This window comes from Danio rerio, chromosome 2 (genome assembly GCF_052040795.2).
Source record: "Danio rerio strain M-AB ecotype USA chromosome 2, GRCz13ab, whole genome shotgun sequence".
Taxonomy (NCBI): domain Eukaryota; kingdom Metazoa; phylum Chordata; class Actinopteri; order Cypriniformes; family Danionidae; genus Danio; species Danio rerio.
This window is the reverse complement of record NC_141022.1, coordinates 41,675,228-41,693,667: the sequence shown is the minus strand read 5'-3', so window position 1 is coordinate 41,693,667 and position 18,440 is coordinate 41,675,228. Positions and strand designations below refer to the sequence as shown.

Here is an 18,440-nt window from a genome sequence, read left to right as displayed (position 1 = left end):
ACTAATGATAATGCAGAAGTGTAAACCAGAAAATGGTTTAGTTAGAAAGTAAACGCTGTTATTTCCTAGTTGCCAGGTGTTATAAATTAACGTTACTGATGAGGAGAAACAGAGTTCAGCTTCTTTTTACAGAGAGCGTTTGGTTGGCACCTCCTTGGTCTGCGCTACCCGACCATGAATTGTCTGTGGCTTTTTGTTTTTGCAGTTGCCACAGCATTTGAGTCTGACGAAAGTAATGGTGGTAATGTTTATTACTGCACTAAAAAAGTTGATCTATTGTTAAGAAAAAGGAGTTATGAAACATGTTGTGGGAAAAGTTGTTTATTTGTTTGTTAGCTGGTTGACTAACCACCATATTTTATAGTCTAACCTCCTACTGAAAAGACCAGCATTGAAACTAGCACACTAGCTTCAAAATTTACCTTACCAGCCAATATTGATTTCTTCAGCAGGGCTAGCGGACTTGAATTCTGATCCAAGATGCTTGACCTGCTAATTACTTGCTTTGTAACCAAACTGATGCCAGAGTTGTTCAGTTTTCTTTAACTCTAAAAACTATTAAGTTCCACCTCTGTCATTTTTTTCCAGATATACAAGTTAATTGCAAGGACCACTCTGTTCATGTCAAGTGGAAATTGGAGAAAACGATGACTGCAAATCCTGCTCGTCTTTTCTTGGGTAGCTGCTTTCCTTCAGTGTTTTCTAACATGACGCAAGATGGAGCATATGCAGAATTTCACTATCCATTCAGTGCGTGCGGCTTCAGACGGATCGTAAGTTTGTTTCATGGATTTTTTTTTATCACTCAATCCTGAAAACTTGTTAATAAACTTTATTTTTCTATTTCATTTAGTCAACGTGGAAATCCTTAGTGTACGAGAACCAACTAACTTACAGGCCATTGCCCAAACCTTACCCTCCAGCTTTTACCTATCCAGTTAGATGTGTATATGACAGGTAAGGTCACAACACTGTGGCAAAATCATTCTCGTTGGTGAAGTACAATAACCTATATTCGATCTTAAGTCCAAAAGGTTGGACTCCTGCCTTCCAGAGTCTTTCTACTGGCGAAATACAAGGTTATGGGCAACTAGCCTTTCAAATGGCAATCCTCAATCGTAAGTATGGAGGAAAACCTTTGTCTGTTAACTGATTGATCTCCTAATGATAACTTGTCTCAAAACCTTCTATTCAGATGATTTCAGTGGTCCGGCAGAATCCACAGTCTTTCCTTTGGGATCTTTTGTACCTATATGGGCTGCTGTTGACCAGCAAGGCCATCAGCCACTGGTACTGTTTCTGGAGGAATGTGTAGCATCTGCAACACCCGAAATGAACGCAGATACACTTATACACCCACTCATCACTAATAAAGGGTGTGTATGTTTGTAATAATTGAAATAGACAGTATATATTTGCAGATTAGTGAACGTAATTCCACAGCTGACAACATGAACCCATTACAGGTGTCTTGTAGATGGGAAGAAGAGTTTCTCCAGGTTTTTACCAAGGTTTCAATCTTCTTCGATTATGCTTCACCTTCAAGCTTTCACATTTGCTGTGGGACAAGAGGTGAGGGAGTCTCTTGTTTGAAACTTGTCAAGTTCTTAAACATCTGAATTTGTTGCTGCTTGTTCTTTTCCTGCAGGTTTACATCCATTGCAAGTTAATTGCATGGGATCCTGATGACCTCAATAAAACGAAGAAGGCGTGCAATTATAATAAAGCCACAGGAGAGTAAGTAAATATATGACTGGTATTAAATGCTTTTAGTATCTATGCTTTTTTTTTTTTTTTTTTTTTTTTTTTAATATACTTTAAGGCATATTTATTTATTTTTTTATTCATAGGTGGGAGCTTTTAGATGATCCATTTCAGAATTCTCTTTGCCAGTGCTGTGACTCAACCTGCGGTGGTCGTGAAAAGAAGGATGCAGATTTTGGTAAATCAAAAGCATATTAGTTCTAAACCAAAGATGCAGTAAACCATTTTAATGTGAGTTTGTTAACATTCAGTGTGTTTGGATTGCAGCACCTCAAGGACTGGTGTTAAAATCTGTGTTAGGACCTTTGACTTTTACTGAGGAGTCCCAGTAATTTCTGCCCCAACTGTCTGTTTCTTCTCTCAGAAAAAGGTTTATGCTTTAGAATTGTCAAATGGTTCACTTATATTATAATATAGTATATTATAGTAGTTTGTTTTTCTTCTGTAGGCTGAGGTTCTGTCTGGTGAGGCTGTAAATATTTGATGAGTCAATGGTGTTTAATTTGTATATAATATGGCTGAGATACATGATTGGCTAGTGAACTGGAATAACGCTTTGTCTATTCATTAGGTGCTGGATTCTTCATCAGGAGTCATGAAGAGCTGCCATTTTCAGATTATTTTCTTTACTGCTCCATCTTTTTTACATTGTCTATTAAAAACTGTGAAACGTGACTCTGTCTTTAAATGCTTGTCATAAAATGTCAATGTAAAAATGGTAAATCCTAAGAAAGGTTGGATGTTATAGAATTCAGTGTGTAATAGAATATGGTGAGGAAAAGGTTTGAGAATTGTCTGAAAAGTTTGAGAGTTGTTGTGCAAAATAAAAATATTTAAACACTTTTTATGTAGCTCATTTTTTTGCAACCTTTTGTAATGCTTTAATTAATTAATGAATAATTAATGTAAGGTTATTAAAATGTAAGTAGGTGATTCTAATGAACACTGTTCAGCAGGAATACAAAACTAACCCACTAGGTTGGTAGCAAATAGACCATTTTAATGTTATGTCATTATCCAATGAACATATCCTAATTGTTTTGAAACTACTTCATAACTGTTATTGGAGGCAGTTCAATCATAACTTGGAATTAAAACAATTGTCATTATAAAAATGTTGACTTTTTGTATTCTTGGAAGCTATGAAAATTAAAAATATAAAACATGAAAATAGGTTTGAACTAATGCTAATGTTTACATCCCTCAAAAGGGTCTATACCCTGGGTGTCTAAACTCTGTCCTGGAGTCTGATGTCCTCCTGCAGATTTTAGCTCCAACTTCAAAACGCTTGCAGGGATGTTCTAGAAAGCCTTGTAAGAGCTTGATAGCTAGCCCAGGTGTGTCTTATTGGGGTTGGAACTAAACTTTGCATGACACCTGCCCTCCAAGACCGAGTTTGGACACCCCTAGTCTATAGAAAATTCCTCTTATTTTTTAAAATAAAAATCATTTGAAAATGACACTTGAGTTGTGAACAACCAACATCGTGTGATCATCAGAAATGAATCATTAGCAGCTGATGTTAATTAAGCTCACGCAATCAATGCTTACCACATTTGACTCCTTTAATTAGGTTAATTAGCATTCGAAGTGCATAAGTATTTCCTGAAAGAAGATGCGAGTACATCGTCACAATGCAGTCCTTTTTGATACTTGTAGTCTTTCTTTTTCTGGCTTTTTCCATAGTGGCACGAGCAGGTAATTTACACCTTTTATGAGAATGCAGTGTTTATGTTGGACAATGATTTTAACATTTGTTGCACAAACTGATTCTAAGCTAATACCCAAATTTACTTTCCTTTAGCAATCACTCTGAACTGCGGCAAAAACTCTGTTTCTGTGCAATGGAGTGAAGTAGTCTCTCAAATAGATCCATTTCTTCTCCGGTTGGGGAGCTGCCCTCCATCTCGAGCATCTGTGAACGCTCAAGGGTCTGAAGCAGTGTTTCATGCTGAATTTGGGGCCTGTGACATTAGGAGGCTGGTGAGTTTAAATAAGTTCACTTAATTCATTGAACCCATAACTATTAGTTAATGGCTTGAGTAAAGTGGTACTTGGTTTAAACCCCATAATTACCATTAAAAAAAAAACTAAATTCAGGTGTCCTTTTACCTTGGTCTTATTTGAGATTCATTTAGAAAAAAAGTGTAGCAATACTGATTTTTTTTTCTTTTTTTTTAAATAAATAAATGGAAACCCATAGAGTTCAATCTTTTTCTCAAAGTTCACATTCTCTTCCTCTTAGGTGACAATGGGTGGGATTGTATTTGAGACTGAGATCACTTCTGTGGCTGAAACCGTTTCTTATCCAGTGGCATGTGTATTTGAAAGGTGATGGCTTTGTCCATTTTAGAATGTGTAACTTTAAACCAAGATGCTCCACTGTCTTGATCTTCTGATAACTATAAATCTAAACCATTGACTTCCCCCTCAGGCCAAAAGAGTGGTCTCCTCCTTTGTATGATCCTCTGGCGTTTCAAACATATGGCCAGGGGGGTTTGGCCTTTCACTTGACTCTTATGAATGGTGGGTATAAACTCAGTGAAACGTTCTTGAGTTAACCTCTTGACCATTTTAATGATCTTTCTGATGCTCTCTATTTTTGTAGATGACTTCAGTGGTTTGGCCACTTCCACAACATTTTCTCTAGGCTCAACAATCCCAATTTCCGCCTCTGTTGAACAATTGGGCCATCAGCCTTTAATACTGTTCTTGGATGAATGTTGGGCCACTACAACACCAATATTGAGTCCAGAGTCTCTCATTCACCCACTAATTACAAATGGCGGGTATGTGTTTGAATATTGTGTGCTCATTCTAAAACAATTTTCAAGATTGGTGGATTAATATCTTTATTTTGAAATTGATAAACCACCTGTTTGTTTTTTGTTTAAGATGTCTGGTAGACAGCAAAAAGACAAACTCTAGATTTCTGCCAAGAAACCAGCTTTCAGAGATCCGATTAGGTCTTCAAGCTTTCAGATTTGCCACAGGGCAAGATGTAAGTTGGCTTAAATTTTCCCTTTTTTTGGCAATGCTTTCCTTGTTACAAATGTATGTCATCTTCAGATCTACCTGCACTGCAGACTTGTGGCATGGGACCCTCAAGCTCTGGACAGTAGCAAGAAGGCATGTCAATATGACAGTGCCAGCTCACAGTATGAATATTTAATTGCTTGGCATTCCTAAATTCATACAATTGAGTCTAGCTTGAATGCAAATTGGTTTACCTTGTTTTACAAATAGGCTCTCTCTCTCTTTTGCAGATGGGTGTTGTTGGATGATCCTTCCCAGAGTTCTCTCTGCAGCTGTTGTGACACTAGTTGTCAAGGAACAAAGAAAAGGGAAATAAAAGCAGGTGCGTTTAGTGCATTCAATGGTATAAAGATGAACAATTGGTCATTTTAAGTTTTAGTACTGAACATAATCTGGATGCATGATCTACAGGTTCCTCCGCAATATCTATGCTTGGGCCTCTGGTTATTACAAAGTGATTACGGTGTCAAATACCTTTTTAGGCATGTCCAGGTTTGTACCCTTTATTTAAATTGTTTTTGTTGCAATTTTGATATTTTTTATTTTTTATAAATTTGTTGAATCATTTCAGATTGTTCCCCTAGCCACTGGAGCTGCTTTGGAAACGCTGGTGGTGTTCTTTCCGTTCCTGTTGAACTGTTTATTAAAATGAATAAACTGTTCTAAAATGATTCTGGTGTTATTCATTTTATTGAAATATAAATCTGCTTAAACATTTCTGCAGAGCAAAATAAGCTTAATGTGTTTCTTGCTCAGTGAATAAAAGTTTGCTTAGATGATCTGTAATTATGAATTTCCTAAATGAAGTGGATGTTCAATTAAATGCACTGAGAAAATATTCAAAGATTTCTTGAATTTACTAAATTTTACGTTAAGTGGTTGTAAACAATTTATTTGGGCTGAATTTAAACAAACAAATTAAGTTGAACATTATTAAACTTAATTTGTTTAAATTCAATACAAATACATTGTTGCAACAATTCTGCATGCAACACTTTCAGTGTGCGCACTGCAAAGATTTAATCTAAATCAAATTAACCTTGAGTCAACTGACTTAAAACAGCCCTTGTAACTTATAAAATTAAGTTAGAATATCAACCTTGTTACCTTTCTGTCAGGACTAATTGATCACCGTTTACATTGTAGTCTCACTTGTTTGGTAGGGCAATTAATCCTAACAAATGCAACAAGATGGTTAAGGTATGACTATAATAATTTTATTTGTGTGTGTAGGAAACCAATGGTTTGTTATTCATTGGGCATTTCAGCTTCCAAATGATGTGTACAAAATGTATGGAGTTTAACTTCACGTAAACTGACCACTAGATGGCGTCAAGTTTGTCGTCTGTTGAACTGCCATTTAACAGTTTCTTTTTGGCGCCATCTGTTGGATTAAGTGTGACTCACTAACTTGACGGTAGGCCGTGACTCCACTAGCTTCTGCTGAATTGTCATTGTAAACTTGAGGTAATCTTATCAGAGTAATGAGAAAATTGCTAGCTTTACGTCACGTTAAATATACAAAGCACATGTATACGTTAATGTGTGGTCTCCTCCACAGTGGAGAAATGAACTGGTTTCACTGTAACAACTGTTTTGTGAGGGAGGGGAAAAAGTTCGCGGTGTCCTCTTGTGGCCATATATTTTGTGAGAACTGCGTGAATTCAAGTAAGTCGTGAATTAAACATGTCCTGTTTATACTTGATTAATTAGAGAAGCTAGCGTGGTTCAATTAAGTCTGTTCTCCTAAAGGTCAGTGCAGAGTTTGTCATGCCAGCTGCAACTACCTACACATATCTGAGCAGGTGAGTTTAAGTCACACCGATAAACAAGTGCTCATTTCACACAGTCAGCAGGTCTTGATCCACAGGGAGCCTTGGTGTGTCTGGTCTGCCCTGGGAACCATATTTTTACCCACCCCCATCTTCAAAGCTCACCCTGAGGGTCTCCTGGTCCACACTGGATGTGGGCTAGGTGGTTAAACTCGTTTTGAGTGATGAATACAGTTCTGTACTGAAAGAGAATAGAGACATTTCATATGGCAACTGAAATTTCAGAGTAAGTTTGTCATCAGAAACATACAGGCAGGTCAACATTTTCATAGTCTGTCAGTATTAACAAAAAATAAGCATGTTAATCAAGCATGCAGAGAATATCAGTATTGTGCAGACTACTTACTATTAAGTATAAAAGGAACCACTCAATAACTAGCTAATTTGATAGCTATAGGCAGACCTACGTGCTAACAGGTTTTCATTAGTAACTAAGAAGTAGTAATGAAAGATTGCAGAAAATACCATTGTTTTAGATTGCTTACATGTTACATGAGAGTGATGGTCTGAAATATTACAGTTTAAATGTTTTAATTATTGCATTGTTATTATTAGTTAGAGAACAAGTGTATCTTAAAGAAATCATCCTTTTTATTATACAGTCACCCACGTATTCCTTTCATTTTCTGTAGATGAAGCCTCAGGAAAAGATGTTTTTCAAAGATCCAGTGAAGCTTGTTCAGACTCGACTGGAACATATTGCACAGGTCTTACTCATTTCATCCTGCCCAGTTTAAATTTTAACCCACTGCATTTGAAAGGCCAAGGAAATCCAAACATTGTCTTGTTAACCCTGGAACTTGAACTTGAATTTATCACGTGACAATAACTTCAAGGCCTAAGAAAAACATGTGTTTCAGATTGCAATTTTCCAGAAAAGGCAGAAAGAGCGTGTCATCGCTTTCTTCAGAAGCAGGTCTGTGGAACTGGAGCGAAAGCTGAAAGAAGTCCGTGACCAGTGCTACAGGTGGTCTTTGTGTGACTTGGACCTCAAATATATATTTAGTAACACTTGTATAATAGGACTGCTTAGTTACTTTTGTTTTATTTAAGGCAAGTGTCTGAGCTGAAACAGGAGAATGAAGAATTAAAGAAGCCTCTTTCTCAGAGGAGGGTGAGAGTTTCTTGTTGCGCGCTCCACCTCACTTGCATTATACCTTTCGTTCTCTCTCATGTTTCCTGTAATTTTTCTCCCCATACACACTCAGACATCTCCTGGGAGTCTTTCAATTAACGGGTAAATGCAGATAATTGTGTTTAGGTGCTATAATATAATACACTACAAGCTAATATATATGAAATCTAAATATATTATTCCCATTTATAGTGGAACTCCAAGGATGATTCTTCCTGTGGCTGTCACATCACCAGGTAGCAAGTTTCATGGCTTGAGTTTGAAAATTTGGGTGCCTCAGTCAGACCACTGGTTGAGTAGTCAGGGCATGGATCAGGGAGTCTTCCAGTGCACTGAAACATTCAGTACCTTAAAATTTTCACAATGCATCATAAAAACCAGGGAGCATTGAAATTCACAATATTCCCTCAATGGTAGTTCTGAAGCATGAAAAATAAATCACATGAACTAGCTCACCACACTTAATGACACAACAGACACAAACACACACACACACACACATATATATATATATATATATATATATATATATATATATATATATATATCAGTTGAAGTCTGAATTATTAGCCCCCTGTTTATTTCTTTCCCCATTTTTTGTTTAATGGAGAGAAGACACTTCTATACAGCTTAACGTGACATTTAAAGGCTAAACTAGGTTAATTAGGCAAGTTATTGTATAATGATGGTTTGTTCTGTTTATGGTTTGTATAGCTTAAAGAGGCTAATAATTTTGACTAAAATGGTTTTAATTTTTTTTTAAACTGCTTCAATTTCAGCCGAAATACAACAAATAAAACTTTCTCAAGTATAAAAAGTATTATTAGACATGAAATTGCTTTGTTAAACATAATTTAGGAAATAAAAAATAAAAAATAAAATCAAAGTATAATAATTCTGACTATTCTGACTCAACTGTGTGTGTGTGTGTGTGTGTGTAATTATTTTTAGGGGTGTTTCACCTTTATTTGGATTTTAGCCAGTAAAGTGTGGGTAGCCTCACATCACCAGGTAAAGTGTGGGTAGCCTCATGCCAGAAACACTGCAATATGTCAGCAAACTTAACCGCTAGGCTATTGGCACTGACTGCCATATTCATGTTTAAGCTTAAACAAATATATAGACAAATACAGAAGAATATAAAAACGGTTGTTTAACATTAATAAATTAATAGATGAAATGTTGTAGGTATATTAAACAATTTATCTGTTGTGTACTTGAAGTGATGTTTATTTATAAACTGATATTAAAAGGATCACATGCTCATGATTTATCCCAGCCGGTCTCGTATTAGCGAATCATGATCTTCCAATCATACGAGCCCTAAGCTACTATAAAAAAACCACAGTCTTCAGTTCACTTTATCTTCGTTTGGTAGAAACTCCCCTTCCTCCCCATTCTCCTCCTTTACCATAGATCGGGCGGCATGGCGGCCCAGTGGTTAGCCCTGTTAGCTCCACATCAAGAACACTGCCGACCCTGGTTCCACCAGGCCGGTGGGCGTTTTTGTGAGGAGTTTGTATATTCTCCCTGTGTCTGTGTGGGTTTTCCCCGTGTTCTCCAGTTTCCTCCCACCATCAAAAGATTTACATCATGCATAACAATCAAGCACTTGCCTAGCCCCCTTTTTCTCATGTGTTCCCTTAGCTACTGCAGCCGGGGAGTTCTGAGATCCACAGAACACAAGCTCCCTTCTTGCTCTGCGAACGGGAAGGAGCCCTGGGCTCGAGGATCCCTTGTGCTCAGGGCTCTCTCCCGGGACAGCATGCCAAACAAGCTTTTGATAGTTCATTAGCTAAGTGTGAACTCTTAAAATGATATTTTATGTTATAAGAATATGTAAAATATGAGATCTGTTGTTGTTGTTCATGAATATTAGAGGAGATGTACAAAGAGGACTTCCTTGTTTTTACTGTCAGCTAGGCATGGGACAAAAAACATTTTCAAGGTTGTTGTTATTTTTTTACGCTTGTTTGTTTACGCTAGGTTTGTTTTTATTTACGCTTTTTTTTGTTTTGTTTTTTCAAAACAGTATCTCAGCAGAAAAGATATCAAAAGATGCCATTTTAAATTATAAATAAATTTGTGTTTTTGAAACAAACGAGGACAGAAGTCGATGATTATTTGAATTATTTAGCCTGGCATGTTTACTGCTCCACGATATTTTTTAAGTTTCTTAAATAAAATATATTGTGTTTAAAGGGGAAAAAAAGTTTACAAGTGACATTTATAAAGAACATATTTTAGAGCAGTAATAACAATACCGTGATATTTCTATTCAAGGTTATCATAACATCAGAATCTTATACTGGCCCATGCCTACTGTCAGTATCAACAACATACTGATTCATAACCTCAGAACCTAGAGAGCTGATTGAGATGCACCCCTTGCCTTCTTGAAGCAAACACTGTTTTGTAAATATTTATTCTCATCACATTCCACAGTCACACCTCATTCTCGAGCTGTCAGGTAGGTTGGATTCTATCATCTTAGTCATTTTTATTTGGTCGATTTGAAATCCCCTTGTAAGAGTAATGAAATTAATTTCTGATTTTCATGCAAGTTCGGGTGACACATTGGAGAGGTTTAGACATTCCAGACCTGGGATGACAGTGAGTAGACTTCTCTGCTATATTTTAGTATATAGTTTGTTTAGTTAAATGTGACCAGTTATCAAGACAAGTGTTTATAACCCTGTTTTACATCTCATTTGGTCTAGACACCAACAGGGTCATCCATCTCTATTTCAACTGTGAGCTCAGTACCAGACCGCAGTTTCAGTAAGTGATATATAATCATACTACTAATCATATCACTCAAATATCATTATAGGAGTTTGTAAAGTAAAAGGAGTCCACTCAAGGTGGGGAATATTGTTCAGACTTATCGTGTGTTTATGTTCTCTTTTTATCTTAAAGGGACACCCAGCTCAGTTAACACTCCCACAAGGTAACCATTTATGCATTTACCAAGACTAAACATTTTGATGCTCTATTAAGCAATTGCATATTTCCTTCTCATTATTTGTAGATCGCAACATACAACTCCAAACAACTTTCATTTCCAGCTTCTGGCTAGACCCTACCTCCAGTCTCCAAGACCATAACTAGTAGTCACATGGATTATCATTATAATCTTCCAAGTTATTGGAAAGGCGTTTATCAGTTGTACTTTACATAAAATCCATTGCAGTGGGTAAAGTATTTGGCCTTTTTTGTATCTGAAAATATCATCTAAATGTTTTACTTGTTTTTGAATTAGCATATTGCAAGGATTAAAATGACACATATGGACAAAATATAACTTGCTTTTATTTTACATTGTAATTGAAATCGCATTTAACTGAGGAAAAACAATAAATGTGTTAATAAGAAATGTCAGTTTTTGCACGCTGGCTCAGTTAGAACAAGGATATAAACAATAAACAAATAAGTCTAATAAATGATATATTTTTAAATATAATAATTATATTATTATTATAGATATTAGTTTGGTCCCTTTTAAAGTATGAGTTGGTCACAGTACTGAGGCATAATTCTATAAACTTACAATTTGTTATACCAGAAGAAACATAGAACATATAATCAATATGCTTGTGTTTGTGTTGTTAAAAGAAATGCTAATTTTAGAAATTGTAATCTAATTAAATTCTTAGCTTAATACTGAATAGCCCAAATCAGGGGTGTCCAAACTCGGTCCTGGAGGGCAGGTGTCCTGCAAAGTTTTTTTCCAACCCCAATTAGAGACACCTGGTCTAGCTCATCAAGCTCTTATTGGGCTTTCTAAAAACATCCATGCAGGTGTGTTGAGGCAAATTGGAGCTAAAATCTGCAGGACCAAGTTTGAACATCCCTGCCCTAAATGATTTAGAGTTCAAGTCATATCATACACCATTTTCCTAATGGAGTGTGGTTCATTTGGCACATTTAATCATTGTTAAGAGGTTAACCAGACAAATGCAACAGTGGGTCAAACATAATTAGTCATTTTATTCCAATGCATTGTTTCGACTGCCTGAAATTTGCAGACAATAAGGCACAAGATTTTACAAAAACCATGGCTTTTGTTGTCTTTTCCCTGGATACTGAGCAGATCTGTAGTGGAGGAGGGATGTCTTCGTATTGAAATGCTTTTTCATTATGAAGTAGCAGAATTAGAGAAATTGATCCATATAACTCCTAAGTGCGGAATAATAAAGAAAGATAATGGGGCAGGTTTTACATATCCTAAATTTAGGTTAATTATTTTGAGAGATTATCAATATACAGTGCCATATGAATCTTCTAAGATTAAAAAAAAAAAAAATTGACAAAAACAATCTTGCATTGCTACTGGTCCAAACAACTACACTACAGTACCTAATAGATAACCAAGCCAAAGTTACTGAAAAAAAAAAGAAAAAGTCTGAGGATAATATCAGTTCTAAGCAGCAGCAGTTAAGGCTCTAAACAATAATACCATCAACACAATGAAAGGAATTAGAGGAACAGCCAGTGTAAATATGACTCCAACAGATTCACAATACTTAGTAATTAATGTGGTTGAACAGTTTACAACGACCAAAAGTACATTTTGAATTATCAATATCGTTGGTTGAACAAGTTAACAAAAGTAACAAAATATTTAATAGGTATTAAAGAAAATACTTCACATGCTAGTTTTTTAACAAAAAACAGTATTGTATGAAGATAATTTATACTGTGTCTTCAAAACAACCTTGCCTGATTACAGGACCCACAGCAGATTAACAGACATGAGCACAAAGAGTTTTCTCTTTTATACTAATCAATCAGCAACAGTGAGCTCTGTGTCCAGTGTTGTACTGTCTTTAGATGCAAACCAGTCTCGCACCTGTTGGTAACTCATTTTTGACTTTCGGCAGAGATTGTCAAGGTCTTTCTCTTGCAGTGGTCCTGTCTGTCGAAAATATAGCTCTAATGGACTCACATCTACAGAATCTGCAGCAGACTTTTGTGTTTTTGGTGTGCCGTTCCCTTGTGACTTACGTTTCCTGTTGCCTTCACTTCCTGGGGTTCCACTGCCATCGGCAGCTCCACTTTGTAACATTGCTATCTCAGCAAGCACTTGCTCACGTACGTCAGCATGCACCCAACGTACATGGCCATTTTTTACAGCGTAACGAGTGTCCCCAAACCACTGGATAACATCAGCACGAGGCAAAGATGTTAGTTCCACTACCTCTGTGTATTCGCCACTTTTTGGCCATGGGCAGTGCTGGAAGTACTCCTTCAGGATGGTCAGTTGCTCCTTTGTTTTCCTTGGTCGTCCAGCCACTGTTAATACTGAAGAAGGAGACGAGTTGTCTGGGAGGTTTAAGGAGGTATTCAAAGAGTTTGATTTGCGTGCAGATTTTGATGACCTGGCTGTGTGTTTCTTGGATGGGGTGATGGACGGAGGAGAGGAGGAGGAAGTGGGTGCTGCTGGCTCTGGTGTTGCCACACAACGTCCCTCACTTTCCTGTTCACTTGCAACTTCATCATTGTTCTGCGTCTCACTTTCTTCTGAACATTTCTCCTCATCCACTCTTATTGTTCCTTCTTCAAATGACTCAAGTGTGTTAGACAGGAAAAGCTGGAAAAACTGGGAGGTCTTTGGCCGATTCCTTCGCGATCCTTTGACACAAGTCTTTTCCTTGCCTTTGTTGTCAACATGCTGCGTAGTTTGCTTTTTAGTAGTGAGAGAAAGTGGCTGAGCCTCCTGAGACTGTGGTGACAGGCTGCAGTTGGGATCATCTTTTTCTCCTTGAGTAGCAGGGAGGGACATTTGCAACCCCCTACCCATCCGTAGCTGGTAGCGACTGTCACTAAACCATTTTCGAATCTCATTACGAGTTAGGCTTGTCTCATCTTGTAAGCGCTGAAGCTCAGTCTCATCAGGCCAGTTCTCCTGTAGAAAACTCTTACGCAGAGCAGTTAACTGGGCTTTGGACTTTTTGTAGCGGCTATGCCGTGGCTGCTCAGATACAACTGGAGACTCTGTAGCTGTAGGGGGGGTAGCTGCTTGAGGCGTCTCTGGTATTTCTACTGGTTGTCGGTAGTAGTATGAATCCTGAGGTGGAGGGAGCGATGAACGGAAACGTGAGGGAGCAGGAGAGAGCTTTGCTGGTTCTGTACTTTCAGTTTTAGGTCTTTTGCGAGGCATTTGTGGACTTTGTGCTAGATCTTCTACCTCTGTAAAATCCTTACTATCATTTTTCCTCTTAGTACTGCTCTCTTTATGTTCAATCTCAGTTTTTTGCTCTGGCCTGGCCAGCTTGAGCCGTGTCTCTTCAATGTCCTCTGAAGCCCAGCTGATTCCATACTTGATGCGTTGCACCATGAACCACACTTTGACTTTATCTAATGGAAGAGTGCACACACGTGCAAGAGTGCTGACCTCTTGAGATGTTGGGTAGGGAAAGATGTTAAAGGCCTGAACAAGTTCAGGAATGCTATCCAGCTCACGTGTTTGATCAGACTGTGTCCACACTAGCTTCAGTCCTTCAGACACCAAAGGAAGACATACTACAGAGTTATTGTTAGTGCTAAAGCTTGCTGCGGTGGTGCCATTGCTCTCTCTTGGTCTGTGATTGGAGGCACTTGCATGTTCTTTTCTATCGGAATTGTGTTGGTATGGTGATTTTTGCTGCTTTGAGCTGGTGAAGGTTCCATCTTGCCTTTTTACTGCCACCCCTCTTGGAGAGATAATTTTCAGGTCATGGACACTGTGCGTCGCCATCAGAGATGTCACACCTCTATTGCCACAGACTGAAAAAATGAAAAAGAAAACAACACAGAAGTTAAAATCAAGCAACTGAAGGATTTGTTCGAAGATGTGTCTTAAAAACTGTGAATGCTAATCAGTTCAGCAAATTAGACAAATGAACAATAAAATAATTTAAGGCCCAAGCTGTGAAAACTGCATTTGCCCTCATGAGCAGCATCAAAATTATGACATGTACATCATGCCATTTAAAAAAAAAAATTGGCTTTTGGACAGTTGTTTTTTGGTAACCGTTAAAATCCTGTTCGTTGTTTGTAAGCCGGATTTGCAAGGGGTGAAGAGGTTGGAATGCTGGGGGTTGGTCGACTGTTGCTGGCTGATGGGTAAACGGGTGGGGTTCCGTCCAGTTTTGACTGGTCGAATCTACAACAGATTTTTTCTGCTCACTTTCAAGATGCCTTAAACGTTAGTGCTGGACTTCTGACAATATTGATGCCTATCCGGGAACTCACAATGACTCATGCATGACTTTCAAGAAACGCTGTTCATCAAACTCCCTGAAAGTCATTAAACTGGGACTTTACGGTCAACTCTATAGTCCAGCCATTGACTTTCCTCTCTAAAGTTGAAAGAAGGACAGATGTCACCCCTTCCCCCTGCCCGTTCTCTTCCACACATTAGCCTTTTATTAAAGCCTGTCGTATACTCTACACCAATGCACACCCAACCCCCACTTTGGTGGACTTGGGCAAAAAAGAGATGGGGGGCCCTGCCCTTCACAACTCCCTTGCCCCTTTCCAGAGCACGTAATGGTCCACTTCCCCCGTTTGCTTAACTCACTAGAACCATGTAGAGTTCGTTTAACCTTCCAACAGATGGCCAAGAGATAGTAAGCGTCTCAGTTAAAAAAAGGCAACAAAAGTTAGTGCAATTTGTCGAGCTCATTTGTTTGCCAGTTCTGCAGTTTGTCTACAGAACACATTACAATCTTCAATGCAGACGTACATCATCTCATACTGAGCATGTGTTTAACATTACATTTTTTTTGTTTTAACTTTAAAATCTAATTGTCATTACATTTCTTGTACTTACTAGAACACCTTAACTCCTTATAGTTATCAATTTGTAAATCAATGACAGTGTCTTGAATTTTAGCTTGTTCAAGCAGCATCCTGTGACTTCAATGAGTCTAAAACGGAGCTGAACTGTGAACCACAGAAACAAACTTTGCCAATAGTCTACGCAAGCATAGTCTTAGGCAATCCTGCTTGGAAAGGCTTTGCCAATATTAGGCAATTTACCACTACAAGCAACGAGTAGGCCAGTCATCTTCAAAACAAGTTAGAGGTGAACTTGACAGGACAAATTCCCGACCGCCTGTGGTGAGCTCATTTATCAGATGATGACTTGGAACAACATGGAATGACTCGACTATGCGTAAAGTCCCTTAAAGATAGGGAAGCTTTGGTCACCATGTTGTTTACTAGTCCTATCATTTATATTTAAGTGTGTAATTAACAAATTATTTATCTTGTGAAAATATTGTGATAATTCTATTATTCATGACTTCTGTTATACAAATGTTTAATCATTCATAATTAATTGTAATTTAATTTCAGACATAAACGTACTTTCATTCCTATACACACTGAGAAATCCATAAATCCAGTTTTCTCCCTAAAAAACTTGGTTAAAACTAGTTTGAAATTACGTCAGTGCCCGATGTTTGTACGTGGCCTCTGTTATAATCAGCTTATGTGGGGAACTTTTGACGCAGGTCGTAGGATGTGAGATGAGGTCATTACTGTGCGTGTTCATCCAACAAACAGTAAGCAGGTGTAAGAGCCATTATAAGCGAATGAATGAATGATAAACAAGGGGTTAAGCCAAAACAATTCTTATAAACGACCCCTTTTGTGGCGCAGGATCCGCTCACGCTTCAGTAACGCACATAAACAAACTCCCGTTGTCCCACTTTAACCGCACGTTCCCGTTGAATCTCGTTAATTTACACACGTTCCCCATTCAAACAAACGCTTCAAATAACGTAAACACGATGCGAAGCACGACATTATAGTCTGACCCCTCGCGTGGCTTTCAGGACCAAAATAACAAGCTTCGAGAGCATTTAACCCGTCCTGGCTCCTCTTTAAAAACTTCTCGAGTGTAAACTACAGCAGTTCGCGTGAAACAACTCACCGCTTGAATTTCTCTCAGGGTTGTTTGTGGAGACGCCACTTCAGCTGGTCTGTATTCTCCGTTGTCGCTTTTGTTCTGGAAATCCCAAAGTGTTTTTCGCCTGTCCGGTCAGACCGAGGCTAGACGGAGAGGATCAGGAAACTCTCGGACCAGCCCCCTCTTTCTCGTGCAATGACGGTGCCGTGGACGTGCAGGTCCAATCCGGGAAGGAGAGGGATGGGAGGAGGAGCACAGCTGAAACTTGGCCCCGTGAATGCACTTCCCATCTGGGATGTGATTACCATAAGAATTGTGCCACATGATAAGTTTTAGGAGTCTCCAGGTAAGGATGATTGAATATCATTATTCTTTGAATAGAGGTGTAAGAGATAGTTTGATGAGTACCTTTCAGTTCAGGAAAGGTAAAGCATTTAATCCACAAATAAACATCAACAACAACAAAAACGTTAAAACCAAAATAAATAATTGTTGTTAAGTTACTCTACCTCAGGCAATAATAAGGTGACTTTTGTCTTTGATTCGGTTAAATGGTTAAAGGGACAGTTCACCAAGGAAATAAGAATTTCCTTATAGATTCTAACACTCTAAACTTTTATGAATTTCTTTCCTCTGTTGAACATTTATTCATTCTTTTTTTGTTGTTGTTGTTTAGCTTAGTCCCTTTATTAATCTCGGGTTCACACAGCGGAATGAACTGCTAACTTCTCCAGCATATGTTTTATGCAGCAAATGCACTTCCAGCCACAACCCAACACTGGCAAACTCCCATACACTCTTGCATGCACACATACACTACGGCCAATTTAGCTTATTTAATTTACCTATAGCGCATGTCTTTGGACTGTGAGAAAACCAGAGGACCTGGAGGAAACCCACGTGAACATGGGGAGAACATGCAAATTCCACACAGAAATTCCAACTGAGCCAGCCAGGGCTCAAACCTGCAACCTTCTTGCTGTGAGACGATCTATTGTGCTACTCATTGTGCCACTGTGACGCTCTGTTGAACATAAAACTATATTCTGAAGAATGGTGGAGACTAGCAGCCATTGGCATCCACATGAACAAAATATTTAATAAATACTTTAGATATTGTGCTACAATGACTACAGCTTTCCATTATTCTTTAAAATATCTTCCTTTGTGCTTTACAGAAGAAAGAAACTCAAACAGGTTTGGAAAAAGTGGAGGGTGACCAAATGATCATAGGATTTTCATTTTTGGGTTAACTATCCCTTTGATAAGGTTTTTAAATGAAACAAATGAATGATTTATAAAATATCAGTCAACAGCTACCGACATTGTGAGATTCAAACGTATAGAAGCAAATAAAACTTACTTAATAATATTAAAATGAAAATAGGCAGTTCCTTATATCATGTTTACATTTTATTGTTGAGAAAGTAAAACAACGTAGCCAGGGTGATGTGAATGAAGTTATAAAGTACACTGTTCCCTTTGAAGATTTACCCGTGTCCTCGGTATAGTCTGTTTTCCATATCAAACTGAGAAGAAGAGACTGCAGCCATGATCAAACTTGCGAAGTTTTAACTTACACGGAGAAGATGCAGGACTGAACTTTGCGTGTTAGGCTACTTAATATTCAGGAAAAGCCCCAATCAGAGAGGCGAATGTCTGCAGCCCCGCCTCCGTTTTCAAATGTCTCCGTTTTCCATCATCCACACTGAGACGGAGCAGCTGCGTTTCAGAATGAAAACGGCCTCTCCAGCGTTTTCGAAACGCTCCGTTT

The 18,440-nt window shown here is 38.1% G+C and overlaps 5 protein-coding genes across 10 annotated transcripts in view; 4 read left to right on the top strand and 1 right to left on the bottom strand.

Moving 5' to 3' along the window:
- Nucleotides 1-99: 99 nt before the first annotated feature.
- Nucleotides 100-2,725, top strand: zp3f.2 (zona pellucida glycoprotein 3f, tandem duplicate 2). Of its 5 annotated transcripts, none has more exons than XR_015477393.1 (11): nucleotides 111-232; nucleotides 589-773; nucleotides 854-957; nucleotides 1,027-1,118; nucleotides 1,196-1,376; nucleotides 1,467-1,572; nucleotides 1,649-1,737; nucleotides 1,851-1,942; nucleotides 2,032-2,134; nucleotides 2,213-2,251; nucleotides 2,336-2,607. XR_015477393.1 is itself a non-coding variant. In NM_001007179.3 (10 exon segments), coding segments are annotated over 9 exon segments (981 nt in total). In that variant the 5' UTR covers nucleotides 100-174; the 3' UTR covers nucleotides 2,097-2,134; nucleotides 2,336-2,725.
- A 645-nt stretch (nucleotides 2,726-3,370) lies between these two features.
- zp3f.1 (zona pellucida glycoprotein 3f, tandem duplicate 1) lies at nucleotides 3,371-5,471 on the top strand. Its single transcript, NM_001007180.5, is given in 10 exon segments — nucleotides 3,371-3,462; nucleotides 3,569-3,747; nucleotides 4,010-4,095; nucleotides 4,199-4,290; nucleotides 4,373-4,553; nucleotides 4,660-4,765; nucleotides 4,834-4,922; nucleotides 5,031-5,122; nucleotides 5,212-5,292; nucleotides 5,372-5,471. Coding segments are annotated over 9 exon segments (936 nt in total). The 5' UTR covers nucleotides 3,371-3,398; the 3' UTR covers nucleotides 5,259-5,292; nucleotides 5,372-5,471.
- Nucleotides 5,472-6,158: 687 nt separating this feature from the next.
- rnf212b (si:ch211-10e2.1) lies at nucleotides 6,159-11,147 on the top strand. 2 transcript variants are annotated; one of them, NM_001441650.1, is given in 13 exon segments: nucleotides 6,159-6,267; nucleotides 6,362-6,468; nucleotides 6,553-6,605; nucleotides 7,265-7,339; nucleotides 7,493-7,599; nucleotides 7,686-7,746; nucleotides 7,841-7,869; nucleotides 7,960-8,003; nucleotides 10,213-10,237; nucleotides 10,332-10,380; nucleotides 10,488-10,548; nucleotides 10,687-10,717; nucleotides 10,799-11,147. In NM_001441650.1, coding segments are annotated over 12 exon segments (711 nt in total). In that variant the 5' UTR covers nucleotides 6,159-6,267; nucleotides 6,362-6,368; the 3' UTR covers nucleotides 10,875-11,147.
- A 590-nt stretch (nucleotides 11,148-11,737) lies between these two features.
- Nucleotides 11,738-16,863, bottom strand: homeza (homeobox and leucine zipper encoding a). Its single transcript, NM_001007120.2, is given in 2 exon segments — nucleotides 11,738-14,535; nucleotides 16,691-16,863. A coding segment is annotated over 1 exon segment (1,953 nt). The 5' UTR covers nucleotides 14,507-14,535; nucleotides 16,691-16,863; the 3' UTR covers nucleotides 11,738-12,553.
- Nucleotides 16,864-16,954: 91 nt separating this feature from the next.
- si:ch211-14a17.10 overlaps nucleotides 16,955-18,440 on the top strand; it is a 37,686-nt gene continuing 36,200 nt past the window's right edge. The window contains exon 1 of the mRNA XM_087241167.1: nucleotides 16,955-17,012. The gene's annotated coding sequence lies outside the window, so the exon portion shown is untranslated. The remainder of the gene's footprint in view (nucleotides 17,013-18,440) is intronic.